The sequence below is a fragment of the Theropithecus gelada genome, chromosome 9, assembly GCF_003255815.1.
Source record: "Theropithecus gelada isolate Dixy chromosome 9, Tgel_1.0, whole genome shotgun sequence".
NCBI lineage: Eukaryota > Metazoa > Chordata > Mammalia > Primates > Cercopithecidae > Theropithecus > Theropithecus gelada.
This window is the reverse complement of record NC_037677.1, coordinates 90,699,451-90,716,256: the sequence shown is the minus strand read 5'-3', so window position 1 is coordinate 90,716,256 and position 16,806 is coordinate 90,699,451. Positions and strand designations below refer to the sequence as shown.

Genomic DNA, 16,806 nt, shown 5'->3' with positions numbered 1-16,806 from the left:
CTACTGAGATGATTGGTGGCTGAGAAAGACCAAGGCATGATTAGAGGGGTGGAACCCTCAGCCCTGCTGCCAGACCTCAAGGAGGGGAGGGGGCTGAAGACTGAACTAATCACCAGTGGCCAGTGATTGAACCAATCATGCCTAGGTCATGAAACCTCCATAAAAACCCTAAATGATGGGGTTCCGAGAGCTTTCAGGTTGCTGAACGCATCAAGGTTCTGGGATAGTGGCCTGGAGAGGACACGGAAGCTCTGCACTCCTCCTCCCATACCTTGTTCTGTGCATCCTTCCATGAGGCTGCTCCTGAGGTGCATCTGTTCTGATCAACTGGTGATAATAAGCAAAGCACTCTCATGAGTTCTGTGTCATTCTAGCCAATTATTGAATCTGAGGATTTATAGGGATCCTCTGAATTTATAGCTGTTTGGTCAGAAGTCCTGGTGACAACCTGGGACTTGTGACTGGCATCTGAAGTAGGAGTAGTCTTGTGGGACTGAGCCCTCAACGTGTGGGATCTGACACCAACTCTAGATGGATAGTGTTAGAATTGAACTGAAATGTAGGACACCTAGCTGTTGTCAGAGAGTTGGAAAAGACACCACATTTTTGGTGTCAGAAGTGTTGTGAGTAAAAACAGCTCATCTGTGGCATCTGTGGAATCTTCAGCTGTAACAGATATTGAGGTCACCCAGCTTAGAACTGGGTATTTGGCCCTGCTCTGCCTTTCTGAAAGCATCTGATTCCTGCTCTTTATACCAAGCGGCCCTGCCCTTCTTGTCAATCCTCTGCACAAGGTGGAAGCCACACCTCCCTCCACGTTGGCCAAAGTGCTGTTCTAAACCTTGGACACATGGTGCAATCATCTGATGATCCTTAAAAAAACTGATGCCTGGGGCCCACCTGCAGAGACGCTGGTTTAACTGGTGCGGGGCGTGGCCTGTGCACATGGAGTTTTTAAAGCTCCCTAGGGGATACAAATACACATTAAAGGTTGCTGTGGAGTGAAGAAGGGAAACAGGAGGAACACCTAAGCAAACAAGGGCAGGGACAGCGGGAGTCAAAACTGATAGTGGTGAGGGCAAAAGAAGGGCAGAGAAGAAAGCAGAAAGTAGCAGTGGAAGCTGTCATGGCCAGTGCCATTGTGAGCACAGAAGGTACCTTTCCAAAGATTGTTAGGACTATGTTGAGTCTGAGATTGACACAAAAGTAATCACGTTGTTAAACATGTAATGGGGGTAACCAATGGACACACTTTAAAAATGTATGTTTAATTTAAAGAAGCAGCATAATGGAATTAGCCAGTTAATTACAGTAGTTGTTTTAAATATACCTTTTTAGAGACAGGATCTCATTCTGTTGTCCATGCTGGAGTGCAGTGGTGTGGTCATAGCTCACTGTAGCCTCAAACTCCTGGGCTCAAGCAGTCCTCCTGCCTCAGCCTCCCAGGTAGCTGGGACTACAGGTGCTTGACACTATGCCCAATTGAAACAGGTTTTTTTTTTTTTTTTTTTTTTTTTAATAGAGATGGGGTCTTTCCCAAGCTGATCTTGAACTCCTGGACTCAAGCTATCCTTCTGCCTTGGCCTCCCAAAGTGTTGGGATTAGAGGCATGAGCCGCTGCACTCAGCCCAGTTTCTTTTCTAACTAAACCATCCTGCATTAGTGAGGGGGCCCTGGTCTAAGTGTCTTCAAACTTTAGTGGGCACTGAGTTTCCGTGGGGCACTTGTTAAAATGCAGATTCTGGTCAGGTGCGGTAGCTCATGCCTGTAATCCCAGCATTTTGGGAGGCCAAGGCGGGAGGATCACTTGAGTCCAGGAGTTTAAAACCAACCTGGGCAATATAGTGAGACCCCATCTCTATAGAAAAAGAAATTAGCTGGGCATAGTGGCACACGCCTGTAGTCCCATATACTCAGGAGGCTGAGGTGGGAGAATAGATTGAGCCAGGAAGGTCGAGGCTGCAGTGAGCTAGGATGGCACCACTGCACTCCAACCTGGGTGACAGAGTGACACTGGGCGACAGAGACACACTGTCTCTGGAAAAAAAAAAAAGCAGATTCTGCAACTGTGGCACTTTCTACAGTGTCCTTCTTCCATTCTCAAGGGTACAGATTCTGCATCCCCCAAGCACTGAGGTGCAAGTTATGCATCGCCAGTGGAGCCTATTGCTCTCTCCAGCCTTGCTCTGCCTGTGACATTTGCCTCTGGACTGCTGAAGCAGCAAAAGATTTTCCTGGTTTAACCTAAAGTTTCTAGAAGTATTGGAAATGCTTCCTACTAGGCTTTGCTTAATAAACCTCTTCCCCACTTTATTGTATTTGGCTCACTTCTCTGGTAGACACTATAATACATGGGCTTTGTTACTAGAACTTGGGGGTAAATCCTGGACTGCTGCTTGCTAGCTATGTGCCCTCAGATGTACTGAGCTCTACCTTCCTCATCTGTAAAATGGAGATGATACTAATAGCTACTGCCTGATGTTATTGAGAGGACTGAGTTAGTATATATATAAAGTGCTTGCTAAGTGCCAAGTGTCAGCCATTACTGTTATTAATTTCCACAGCTACCTAATTAATAACTCACACCAACCACTTTGCTGAGCCACAAAAAGCCCACCTTCAGTGTAGCAATCCCCATAAATATGCTGAGTGAAACAGAACTTCATTACCGAAGAGGCTGACATGGTACTGCCAGAGGAATTTTCTTCCATCCTTCTGCTGTTAATGAATAAACTAGAGATTTCCAAGACTTCATTGTGAAGGTTTCGCAGCTGAAGATGTCGATAGCCTGGAGTAATATAGGATTGGCAAAAGCTTGTTAACCATGCGCTACTGAAAAGAAGATGCTCCTGGAGGTCAGTAAATGACAGGTAGAAAGAAGACCTTAAAATGGGCAGGGATGGCAACAGGCATGCAACCAACAGGCGCCTTTTCGCCAGGAGAGTGCTGCCCCCTGAGCTACCCAATGGCAATTAATTTGTTCAAGTACTGTTTCCAACTTAGACTCAAACAGAAAACCTTAAACTCAGACAAAACCTGATCTAGTAGGAAAACCTGATCACTAACCGTCCCTGTTCGAATGTTCTACCTTAGAGCAGCTTTAGTGATAACAGAATATTCCCACCATGGGAGATTGGTTATAAATTACGGTATGACTGTAAGTGTAAGTATAAAATGGAATAATACACAACTGGTAAAAGTGGTAATGTACATGTATAGTTATTAACATGAACGGTTGCTCACTATATACATTAGTAAGTGAAAACCAGTAAGTTACAAAACATGAAGATTAGTAGAAAGCCTATTTGTTAAAAATATATCTGTATGCTCATATGTTATATACATGGGAGGAGAAACAAAGCCTGCGAGACTTATACACCAAAAGTGACTGTGTTGGAGAGATGGAAAAATGGATAATTAAAAAAAATTGTTTTTGTTTCTATATACTTTCTCACATGTCTGTAATAACAGTTATGGGTCTCCCCCGACCCCATACTCCCCATTCCTGTGTAGAAGTCCTAACCCTCAGTACCTCTGAATGTGGCTGTATTTGAAGAGAGGGCCTTTAAGGAGGTAATCAAGTTAAAATGGGGTCCTTCAGCTGGGCCTTAATCCAGTGGGACTGGTGTCCTTATGAGAAGAGGGGATTAGGACACAGACAACATAGAGGGCTGACTGTGTGAGGACACAGTGAGCATCTGCAAGCCAACGGGAGAGACCCCAGAAGAAACCAATCCTGCCAACACCCTGATCTCAGACTTCCAGCCTTAAGACTGTGAGGAAATACATTCCTGTGGTTCAAGCCACCTAGTCTGTGGTATTGACTAATTAAATGACCACAGGCTACTAGCACAGAGAAGAGAAACAGGAAAAGAACACAAAGTAGGAAACTGTAATGTGTTTGTGAGCTCCGAGGATGGCAGCTTGAGTGTGGCTGGGAGAGGAAGTGCGTACTTAGAACATTGGTGCTCAAAGGAGACCATCAGAGCCAGCGCACCTGGGAGCATGTTAGAAAGGGAAACTGTCAATCGCGCCACTGCACTCCAGCCTGGGCGACAGAGCCAGACTCCATCTCAAAAACAAAACAAAATAAAACAAAACAAAACAAAAACATGATGCACAGGCTGAAATTTATCCGAGTGCCACAGCAAAGCCAATCCACAAGCCAACAGCTCTAGCCTTTGCCCAGAATTCTTCATTACCCTCTTCCTGCACCTGAAAACCAGTCCCAGCTTCCAAAACTGGACTTCTGCCAGGCACCGACTCCAACCTCACGGTCACTTAGGCCACCACCACACCCGACCCCTCCGACATCTCTGTTTCCTCTCCTTATTTCAATCCCTGCTTTCAAACTGCCAGCAGTGCTGTGGGTAGTATTTAGGAAGAAAACTGTGTGGAAATGTGAGTGCAACAACCACTGCTCCCAACATCAGCAGGTGTGGGTGAGGCTGCACTTTACAAGGGATCTTGTTAATACCGCAGATTCTTAAAAAATGTAAAAGAAAAATTTCTTTTGAGACGTGCTTCAAAAGTGCTCCAATCTGTATTTCCTTTTGCTTCTTATTTCAACTTCTTTATAGGAAAATGTCAAACACAAAAGAAGAGAGAAGAGTATAAGGAAATTCTGGCATCCATCGTCAAGCTACAACAATGATTAACATTTGGACAATTTTATTCTACCTCGTTTTAAAGCTTTCAGTGGAATGATTCTCTGAGCAGTTACCGCTGAACTGTTGTTTTCCACAACTGCAAGACGAAGAAATACAAGATCTTCGAAGTGAACGCGGAACAGAAACTGCTCGTTCCACATGGGGTTCAGGGTGTTTCGATGGATGGGCTTTGTGCGGAAATGGCAGCTGTCCAGAGGCATGCCCAGGACGTCGACTTCAATGCACGGGCTTCCCGTGCTGTTACTGGGGCACACATTCTGACCAGAGACAATCTAGAGTGAGGGAGACAAAAGGGATCAAAGTCACTGAGGATAAAAACGAAAGACAACCTCTATACCTCACCGCTTCCCTCTGCAAAGGAATCCCAAGAACACTGGAATGGACAAAGTGAATGATGAATAAAACTGTTTAAAAAGTAAGTGATTGTAGGGCCGGGAGCAGTGGCTCACGCCTGTAATCCCAGCACTTTGGGAGGCTGAAGTGAGCAGATCACGAGGTCAGGAGATCGAGACCATCCTGGCCAACTTGGTAAAACCCCATCTCTACTAAAATAACAAAATATTAGCTGGGCATGGTGGTGCGCGCCTGTAGTCCCAGCTATTAGGGAGGCTGAGGCAGGGAAATCGCTTGAACCCAGGAAGCAGAGGTTGCAGTGAGCTGAGATCACACCACTGCACTCCAGCCTGGTGACAGAGCAAGACTCCATCTCAAAAAAAAAAAAAAAAAAAAAAAAAAAAGTAAGTGATTGTAACTGGGTAATCACATGACTGGAGTCATGTGAAAAGCCTATTTTGTCAACATCATTCACTTAACTGTAACCTTTCAACTATCAAAATGTTCAACTATCTTAAAAAACCAAACAAGATGAAGTTAAATTTCTCACAAAAGACGACTTTACTCAATATAATAATAAATTTGTTACTAATATTCTGTTCAAAATGTCATAGGAATATGTTTCATAACTTCAAAACCATTTTCTTGATCAGTTTCATTTTGGAGCAAGTTGCAGACATGTTAGGAATTAATTCACAGCTTTCTGTAAACAGATAAAACTACCCTCGCCCCTAGCTAAAAAAAAAACGAAAACAAATAGGAAAGAGGCTACTGTCCTGCTGTCTTAGGGAAAGAGAAAAAGCAGTTTGGGTGGTAGGAAAGTCTGTGAATGGGGTTATCCCAGGGGTTTGGGGGTGTCGTACTTGGAGGGCTGCCTGGCATTCTTCCTGTGGAGGGAGAGAGACAAGATCTAAAGGTGGAAAGAGATGACCAGGTCTCTGTTGTTGTTTTGTTTTGTTGAAACAGTGTCTCACTCTGTCACCCAGGCTGGAGTGCAGTGGTGTAATCTTGGCTCATTGCAACCTCTGCTTTCTGGACTCAAGTGATTCTCCAGCCTCAGACTCCCAAATAGCTGGGACTACAGGCATGAGCCACCATGCCTGGCTAATTTTTTTTGTTATTTTTTGTAGAAACAGGGTTTCGCCATGTTGCCCTGGCTGGTCTCAAACTCTTGAGCTCAAAGCGATCTACCCACCTGGGCCTCCCAAATTGTTGGGATTACAGGTGTGAGCAATCACACCTGGCCAGGTCTCTGTTTTTAAGAAGAGCCTATGGAGTTTTGACAATAAGTTAATTAGGTGAAAAGGAATAAGGAAAGGCCCATGAATGATAAAGGTTAAATTATAACGAGAAAATATACTTAATTGTATTTATATATTGACGCAAGTTTGTCTGATCTTAGAGCTTTGGAGCTTAACATGAGCTGATCTAACAAAAAGCGCAACTTTCATGGGCTATACTCATAGTTATGATTCTGTGGGCCCTGGAAGACAGAGTTACCATCATCAGTACCTCAGGTGAAGCAGGGACCTCATAAGTCCTGCTCCTGGGCTCTGGCAAACACAGTGTCTGGCAACAGCTTGCCTAGCCATAGCTACTGCTTCCTGGGAGATAAATACATTATTCTGGGAACTAAATCTGTATGACCAAAATTGTGACATGACAGCTTTCCAATGCCTTGAATTCAAAACCAGTTCATTTTCAGAAAGGCTTAAAGCCAACCTTAAGTTCTTTCTCTAGGGGCTGTACTTACAGTTAAAGAATAGACTACAGGATCCATGCTGTCCAGATCTCTTTCCAGTGGAGAAAACTTCTGATACATCGGGCAGTTCTTGTCCCACAGAACTGGAGGTTTCAAAACATAACCACAACCACCATTTGCCTCAAACATTGCAGCATTTAAATGTAAAGGGAGATCTGTAAAACAACAACAACAAGCCAATATAGCATGTTACTTTGTCACTTAAGTATCATCTAATAAATTTAAAGTTCAAAAGAACTTTGCATCAATTTTCCCTAAGCTCCAGCATGAAAAAGAGATAATCACCCATTCGTCCCACAGATTGATAAATGCCTACTATATGCCAAGTTGTGTGAGGCATCAGATACAGCAGGTAATAAGAGAAAAATTCCTGTCTCTCTGGGGCTTACAGTCTATGGATTGCCCTGTGTTACCACTCCAAACTAGGTTCCACCACTTAAAAGCACCTTTGCAAATATTTGCTACATCTGTCTGAAAAATCTTGTGAAATACAGTTGGCCATGGGGGATTGGTTGCAGGATGAGAAGGTACCAAAGTCCACAGATGCTCAGGTCTGTGATATAGATGGTGTAGAATTTGCATTATAACCTATACCATCCTTCTGTACATTTTTTCTTTTTTTTCCCCTGGGAGCATAGATTCAAGTTGCCCTGAATGTATGCTCCCTCTTCTGTACACTTAAAATCATCTCTAGATTACTTATAATACCTAATCCAATGTAAATGCTATGTAAATGGTTGCCATACTGTATTGTTTAGGGGAAAAAAACACAATGAAACAAGGCTGTATATGTTCAGTGCAGATACGACCATTCATTTTTCTAATGAATATTTTCAATCCACAGCTGGTTGAATCCACAGATGTGGAACCCAAGGATATGGAGGGGCAACTGTACCTTATTTGATACTAAATTTTAGAAAGGAATAATGGCTTATCTCTAAACCATGCAGACAATGGTATGGACAATTCTTGCTATTTCAAATGTAAGATAAGAATCTTAATTATACAAGAAAGAATAGGAGAATAGACAGAAAAACATGCTTTTCCTTGAAATCTTAATTTCATCCCATAAATTACAATACATCTACTTTTTTAAAAATTGTAAACATGGAAAAAAAAAATCACATCTGATTCACATCATGTCCACAATCCCCTCAGTCATAAACATCAGGAACCTTCACAGAAGCTTTGAGTTTTGTGTTGCCAAATTTTATTTGGCACAGTACTTTGATGAACAATTGGATTCCTGCACTGTTTCTAGGCTCTTACTCAAATGCTCACCTGATGGCACAAGTCTGTATAAAAGTTACCCAAATGAGCAAAAAGTTGATGAGACGCATCTGATGAATATTCCCTCTGATAGATTCCTTCCACGTGCAAGAATGAACTTTGTACATGGACCACATCAAGGCAAAGTGCAGTAAGCACCTTGGGGCAATGAAAAGTTGGCCTCTACTTGTCTCGTCTGTAAAATGTTTCCATGTCTGTGGGGTTGGCCAGTATTGTGTTCAGGAATTCCTGGTGTAAGGTGTCTTAGACATATGAAAGCTCCTTATCTGTAAAATGAGTGCAGAGGACCTCATCTCTCAGGCCCCTGCCAGTCCTGATGTGACTGGTTCATTGTGGCCATGCTGCCTCACCTGCACTGGGAGAAAATTCTCTTCTCAGGCTACTTCGTGACAGAGGAACACAGACATGGTGAGGGTAGCAAAGAGGGTAAAGCCAACTACCTCATATGGGGTGGGTAAAGGTGAAATGGATACATAGTACTAACAACAGCAATGGCAGCTCATACTCGCACTCTTACTAAGGACCAGACACCATTCTAAGCACGTTATATGTATCAGGTATCTCCCAATAATCTATGAAGCAGATCCTTTTAGTATCTCCATTTTTATGGATGAGGAAACTGAAGCACAAAAAGCGAAAACACCCAAGGAACATAACTAGTAAGTGGTGGACATTATAAATCGAGCCCAGATGGCCTAACCCATTGTTCCCATTCTTAACTACTGAGCCATATAATGTACATCTTATAGGGGTGTGGATACAGTAAATGAGATTTGGCATATACAAGGTGCTCAATAAACAGTAACTATATTTTTTTGTGATCATGACATCAATCTCAAGTGATTTCAGTAGCACCGTGTCTATCCTAATAGTTTTCCAAAACTTTAAAGCTGTAAAGCCAAAACTCTAAAGCTATTATTAAAACTTTGAAGCTTTTAAAAAATTATTTTATTTTGCTGTTTTAAGTTCAGGGGTACATATGCAGGATATGCAGGTTTGTTACATAGGTAAACACGTGCCATGGTGGTTTGCTGCACCTATCAACTCATTCCCTAAGTATTAAGCCCGGCATGCATCAGCTCTTTCCCCTAATGCTCAGTTTCTTAACTGAAATCTAACTTGGTGACCTAACATGTAAAAGAGATCCACGTAGAGCCACACAGTTTGAAATAAAGGTGGGACCTCAAATCTAGCCCTCTTACTGTCCCCTGGACATGGTCCCAGAACTTCATCTGGGGCTATAGTTTAAAAATCATCATTCCAACCAAGTGAAAGAGTATGCACAAATCAGTGTAACCCTGCTACACCTCTGAAACAATGCACATAGTGATAGATCAAGCATACCACTGCCTTGATGGTCTTCTACTCGTTAAAATACTCTGCATTATGTAGACACCATTCACATAATGTTTATCCTTATATATGAGGACTGGAAAAGTCTGTCATTCAAAAAAGCTTAATAAATTCTTTAAAAAAAGAGGTTTTTCTTTTGACTAGGGTTGCATGTTTACACATGGTAAGGTACTGTTCTGCCTCAGATGCAAAGAACTTAGAGGGTCTGTTGCCAGCAATAACCAGGGGTTTGCATACCAGCCTCAGGTCAGTTTCTAAACTCAAGAGTTGGTTTTATTGAGTATTGATCTGGGAAACTCCTAGTTCCAGATCACTTCAGACCTCCTTGGAGTTGATGGAACCAGCAGAAAGCTTGGGAAGGGATGGCCCTAAGTCCACGGACACCCACTTGGAACATTAGAATCCTCTGAAATCCAGGAAGTCGCAGAGCAGAAGATCCATGAAACCTCTTGGGAGGTTGGCCCTGGGAGGGTTTCTCTGCTATTTGGTTGGGATGCTTCATGGAAAATCAAGCACTTCCTAGCCTGGAAATTCTTTTCAACAATTGAAAAATGATGCTTCAGTTGTTGACTCTTATCAATCTATTGGATCGATCTATCTATCTATATTTCTTTTTCTTTTTTTTTTGAGATAGTGTCTCGCTTTGTCGCCCAGGCTGGAGTGCAGTGGTGCGATCTCGGCTGACTGCAATCTTTGCCTCCTGGGTTCAAGCGATTCTTTTGCCTTAGCCTCCTGAGTAGCTGGGACTACAGGCACGCGCTACCATGCCTGGCTAGTTTTTGTCTTTTAGTACAGATGGGGTTTCATCATGTTGGCCAGGCTGGTCTCAAACTCCTGACCTCAGGTGATTCACCTGCCTTGGCCTCCCAAAGTGCTGGGATTACAGGCATGAGCCGTCATACCCGACCCCATCTATGTATTTTTTGAGACAGAGTCTCGCTCTGTCACCCAGGCTGGAATGCAGTGGCGCAATATTGATACACTGCAATCTCTGCTTCCCGCTCAGCCTTCCAAGTAGCTGAGACTACAGGTGTATACCACCAAGCCCCACTATTTTTTTTTTTTTTAAATATTTTTAGTAGAGGTGGGGTTTCACCACGCTGGCTAGGCTGGCCTCGAACTCCTGGCCGGAAGTGATCCACCCACCTCAGCCTCCCAAAGTGCTGGGATTACAGGTGTGAGCCACTGCACCTGGCCTTATCTATCTGTTTGAATTTGCAATTCAGAGAAGTAAATACTTGGAAAAGATCTTGACCAAAAATCAAGAACCACATGTTCATATTGCAGTGGGGCTGATGGAGATAATCTGCCTCAACTGAGAGTAGCAAGCATTTACTGAGAAACTACTGTGTGCAAAGTATTAATATGAAATCAGGCTCTACCCCCAGTTTGCAGAAATGAAGACCATTTTTACAGATGAACACACTGATACTCCATGTTGCTTGTACTTTGTCCAACATGGGGAGATGTTTAATCAGCACATTGAATGGAGAGAGGTTATGTGATAGCACCTTTTCCCGGTTTGGAAGATTATGCAGAGAAATTTGAGGAGGAACCACCCAGCACAGCCATTTGATTGGGATGGCTTAAAGATGTACTCTCAATCCCAACTTGATTTGGAATAGAGGCAAAGCCTTTAAGGGTGAGTGGAGGACAGGCAGCGTTAGTCTGTACTTCTGGACAGCAGGGTGACCCACGGAGTGGCAGCTCCCTGTGTTCCCTTCACCTGTGGCTCCCTTTTGCCATCAGTGGAGCCAGTGTGTCTACACCAGTCCTGGCACTTCTGGAGAAAGGGCACATCCAAAACCAAATGCACTTCCATTTCCTTGAGAAAATCTTTTGATAGTGACTTCAGTTTACTGAAAATATGCCGGTATAACAACCAATGGCACCAGGTGGACACAGGACTACAGACAGGGCTAGAGATGCGAACCCACAAGCCACTCAGAAAAGAATGAACAGAAATAGAAAATAAAATTTTTACAACTTTGAAAGTATTTCACGATTATTTCCATTTGCGAGCCCAAATCATACTGTTTTCATAACTTATCAAACACACTCAATGATAGTTAACCTTTGTAGAATGCTCTCTATGTGCCAGGCACTATGCTAAATATGGTACTTCACTGGCATCATCTTATTTAATTTTAACTGAAAGAAGCACATATAACAAGGGCAGGAACGTGACCAATATCTCTAATCATATGTCTTTGGGGTCATCCACCAATGGGTGTTGTTGGCACCAGTGCCAGGTAGCTAGCTGGTCCCAGAGCTAAAGCTGTGGTTTGACCTCAGCTGGAGACAAGGCCATACTGTGGTTTGTGGTTCAGCATGGTTAGATGAGACTGGATTCAGTTCACGGGACATGAATGATAACAGCTGCCTGCTGCTTGACTGTTCAAAGGAAAAACTGTGGTTTATGAATGAGTTTTAAGGAAACATTTTTCTACTCTTTCCTCACCTTCTGTAGCTCCTTTCCTCCCCCATAACCAAGTGGAAACAAAATTCTTTCTCTTTTAAACTTCCAGACTCCTTGAATTTTTTAGTACAAGTCATCCTACCTTCAACAAATTAACCAATTTGTGCCTTGGTTTGCTCATCTGAGAAATGGCGATCATAAAGGTACACAACTTCAGAGCTGTTGTGAAGACTAAATCAGATAATAGGGGGTCAAGAATTCAGTGTACTGCCTAATGCACAGTGAGCGTGCAATCAATGGCAGCTTCTACTCTGGAGTGTTAGGCCTCATATCAGAGTCTCATTGACTATGGAGAAACATGATCACTACTTACTCTGTTCATGTACTTCACATACTTGTTTTCCTTTTGTTAGCTACTCCTGGGGCACTGACCATTATTCTCCATCTCAATTCCAAAAGGATAAGAAGCTAAAATGGTTTTAATTTGCAAACTGGCTGGAGCGACATTACTTTTTGACTGCAAGAACAACTGCGTAGTGAGACAGGTTAACTAGGCGGTGTTAGGAAATCCCTGCTCCAAAAAGAGCTTTAAACATAAACCAGGCACGGCTCTGTCAAGAGCAGCTTGGTGTTTGAAAAACTGCATTAAAAAAGGGGCAGGACCAGGAGACCTTACAGGCCCCTTCAAGGTTCTTCAAGGTTCTTTTCTATCACCTTAATCTGAAACATGAGAGGCACAATTCAGTATCAAATTCACTTCTGTTTTCCATCATCATATTTTTACTCTCACATACGGTGTGCCCCAGTCTGGAATCTTGCTCATTTGAAAAAATGTTGTCAAACTGCATTTACTGAAATGTAAGATGCAAAGGAGAGAGGTGAGCGTGCAGGCCCCTTACCATCGGTCTGGTAGTTGAGTGCCACGAGCTGTATCCCATGGAGCCAGAACATGATGGGGTTCGGGTTGGAGGAGTCGATGCGGGTGGCAGCAGGGTAAGTTCTCAGCAGCTGACAGGCGGTATGCTGGATCAGTTTCTGAGAATACCTGCGACACAGACGTTTGGCGGCATTTTCATTCAGCGACGAGATATGATAACATTTAGGAGTTCTAATGATAGCACTGAGGGATGTGGTTGGGTTGAGAGGGGAAGAAGATTCCTCCCAGGTCTGTCGAATGCCTTCACAGGAACCTAAACCCCCCAAGAAATTAGCCACAGATTAGTGTAGAAAACTTTAAATATTTTAGTAAGATAAACCTTGAACAACATCCCACTAAACAGTCATAGCATATAAACCACATCAGAATACCTCTTGGATTTTACTTGTGAGTTAGCTTGCCCTTTGAAAAAACATGGTGGCTACTTAGTTTTAAAATGAGTGTGGTGGCTGAGTGTGCTGGCTCATTCCTATAATCCCAGCACTTTGGGAGGTCAGGGTGGGAGGATCGCTTGAGCCCAGAAGTTCAAGACCAGCCTGGGCAACATGGTGAGAGCCCATCTCTACAAAAAGTAAAAAATAAAATAAAACCAAACAAAAAAAACCCCACAAGAAACAAAACAAAATGAATGTGGCAACATCAGTTTAAATTAAAAAGCCTGGAAGTCCTTTGCCTCAGTACTTCATCTGAGTTGTGGTATATTTGCACAAATAAACAATATATGTTTAAAGATATTCACGCCAGCATTGTTTTTCATAGGAAATAACAAAATCCAATCAAACCAAGAAGCAACTCAAATGTATCAGTGAAGAAGTGATTAAATAAATGACAGTATATCCGTGCAGTGGACCACCACACAGGCATTAAAGAGAATAACAAAGCTATATATACAGAAATTATGTGAAAAGTTACAGCAAGTATAAAGGTTATACATGTATGTTTGGTTATACAGGCATACCTTGTTTTATTGTGCTTTGTTTTATTGCACTTTGCAGATACTGCGCCTTTTTTTTTTTTTTTTAAACACATTTAAAGTTTGGGGCAGCCCTGCCTCCAGCAAGTTTATTGGTGCAATTTTTCCAACAGCATGCACTCACTTTGTGTCTCTGTGTCACATTTTAGTAATTCTTGCAAAATTTCAAACTTTTAAACATTATTATATATCTGTTATGGTGATCTGTGATGAGGGATCTTTGATGTTTTATTGTAATTGTTTTGGGGTGCCATGAACCATACCCATTAGATGGTAAACTTAATTGACGAATGTGCATGCTCTGACTGCTCTACCCACCAGTCCTTCACCCATCTCTTTCCCTCTCCTCGTGCCTCGCTATTCCCTGAGACACAACAATACTGACATAAGGCCAATTAATAACCCTACAATGGCCTCTAAATGTTCAAGTGAAAGGGAGAATCACACGTTTCTCACTTGAAATCAAAAGCTAGGCTGGCCACGGTGGCTCATGCCTATAATCCCAGCACTTTGGGAGGCTGAGGCGGGTGGATCACCAGGGGTCAAGAGTTCGAGACCAGCCTGGTTAACATGGTGAAACCCCGTCTCTACTAAAAATACAAAAATTAGCCAGGCAGACGCACCTTTAATCCCAGCTACTCGGGAGGCTGAGACAGGAGAATCACTTGAACCCTGGAGGTGGAGGCTGCAGTGAGCTGAGATTGCGCCACTGCATTCCAGCCTGGGCAACAGAGCAAGACTCCACCTCAAAAAAAAGAAATAAAAAGCTAGAAATAATTAAGCTTAGTGAGAAAGGCATGTCAAAGGCCAAGACAGGTCAAAAATTAGGCATCTTGTGATAAACAGTTAGCTAAGTTATGAATGCAAAGGAAAAGTTCTTGAAAGAAACTAAAAGTGCTACTCCAGTGAACACACAAAAGATAAGGAAGCCAAACAGCCTTATTAGTGATATGGAGAAAGTTTTAGTGGTCTGGATAGAAGACTAAACCAGTCACAACGTATTTTAAGCCAAAGCCTAATTGAGAGTAAGGCCCTGAACTCTCTTCTGTTTTATGAAGGTTGAGAGAAGTGAGGAAGCTGCAGAAGAAAAGTTGGAAGCTAGCAGAGGTTGGTTCATGAGGTTTAAGGAAAGAAGTCATCTCCGTAACAAAAAATCAGCAAGTACTGATGGAGAACTCCAACAAGTTATTCGTGAGATCCAGCTGAGATCACTGATGAAGGTGGCTACATTAAACAACAGATCTTTTTTTTTTTTTTTTTGAGATGGCATCTCACTCTGTCGCCCAGGCTGGAGTGCAGTGGCGCGATCTCAGCTCACTGCAAGCTCCACCTCCCAGGTTCACGCCATTCTCCTGCCTCAGCCTCCTGAGTAGCTGGGACTACAGGCGCCCACCACCATGCCCAGCTAATTTTTTTTGTATTTTGAGTAGAGACGGGGTTTCACCGTGTTAACCAGGATGGTCTCAATCTCCTGACCTTGTGATCCGCCCGCCTCGGCCTCCCAAAGTGTTGGGATTACAGGCGTGAGCCACCACGCCTGGCCAAACAACAGATTTTTAATGTAAATGAAACAGGCTTCTATTAGAAGAAGATGCCACCTAGGACTTTCATAGCTAGAGAAGATAAGTCAAGGCCTGGCTTCGAAGAAAAGGCTGTCTCTTTTGTTAGGGGCTAATGCAGCTGATGACTTGAAGTTGAAGCCAATGCTCATGGACCATTCTGAAAATCCTAGGGCCCTTAAGAATCATGCTAAATCTACTCTGCCTGTGTTCTGTAAGTGGAACAACAAAGCCTAGATGACAGCACATCTGTTTACAGCGTGATTTTTCATGTCTGCTAACACAGTATCCAGTCTGCAGCCCAGGGACAAGGAGTAATTTGAACTTTTAAGTCTTATTTAAGAAATAAATTTCATAAGGCTAAAGATTCCATAAGTTGTGATTCCTCTGATGGATCTGGTGAAAATAAAATGAAAACCTCCTAGAAAGAATTCACCATTCTAGACGCCCTTAAGAGCATTCATGATTCATGGGAGGAGGTCAAAAGAACAACATTAACAGAAGTTTGGGAGAAGTTAATTCCAAACTTCATGGATCACTTGGAGGGGTTTAAAACCTCAGTGAGGGAGTAACTGCAGATATGGTGGAAACAGCAAGAGAACTGGAAGTGTAGCCTGCAGAAGTGACTGAATTCCTACAATGTCATGATAAAACTTGAATGGATAAGGAGTTGCTTCTTAATGGATGAGCAAAGAAAGTGGTTTCTTGAGATGGAATCTACTATTGGTGGAGATCCTGTGAACATTGTTGACATGACAACAAACGATTTAGAATATTTCATACATTTAGTTGACAAAGCAGCAGCAGGGTTTGAGGTCTGACTCCAATTTTGAAAGTTCTACCATGAGTAAAATGCTATCAAACAGCATTGCATGATACAGAGAAATCTTTTGTAAAAGGAAGAGTCGGATGATGTGGCAAACTTCACTGTTGCCTTCTTGTAAGAAACTGCCAGACACCCCAGCCTTCAGCAATCACCCCCTGATGAATCAGCAGCCATCAACATCAAGGCAACACCCTACACCAGCAAAAAGATTACAACTTGCTAAACGCTCAGATGATTGTTAGCATTTTGTATCAATAAAGTATTTTCTATTGAAGTATGTACATTTTTTAGACATAAAGCTATTGCATACTTAATAGACTATGGTATAGTGTAGACACAACTTTTGTATGTACTGGGAAACCAAAAAATTAATGTGACTCACTTTATTGTGATATTCACTTAATTGTAGTGGTCTGGAACCAAACCTGCAATATCTCTGAAGTAGGCCTGTATCCTATTTGGATTACCTTAAAAAGGATCTTATTTTTCTTGAACAAAACATAATAAACTTAACAGTGGTTACCTCTGGAGAACAGTACCAGGACATTGAGTGGAAAGGAATTTTAATAATACTCTGTATTGTTTGAGTTTTTAACTATGAGAATTTATTACTTTCATAATAAAAAGTAACTAGAAATAAAATAGCCATATATTCTGGAGTTATAACGGTGAAGAGAACAGTTC

The 16,806-nt window shown here is 42.4% G+C and overlaps 1 protein-coding gene across 3 annotated transcripts in view; it reads right to left on the bottom strand.

The window, feature by feature from the left end:
* Positions 1 to 16,806, bottom strand: part of PLCE1 (phospholipase C epsilon 1) — a 358,406-nt gene that overhangs the window by 23,119 nt on the left and 318,481 nt on the right. For all 3 annotated transcript variants that reach the window (XM_025396381.1, XM_025396382.1, XM_025396383.1), the window contains 4 exons: positions 12,727 to 13,017; positions 6,757 to 6,920; positions 4,681 to 4,942; positions 2,670 to 2,788 (listed from right to left, as the gene is read on the bottom strand). In XM_025396381.1, coding sequence (XP_025252166.1) covers positions 2,670 to 2,788; positions 4,681 to 4,942; positions 6,757 to 6,920; positions 12,727 to 13,017 — 836 coding nt within the window. The remainder of the gene's footprint in view (positions 1 to 2,669; positions 2,789 to 4,680; positions 4,943 to 6,756; positions 6,921 to 12,726; positions 13,018 to 16,806) is intronic.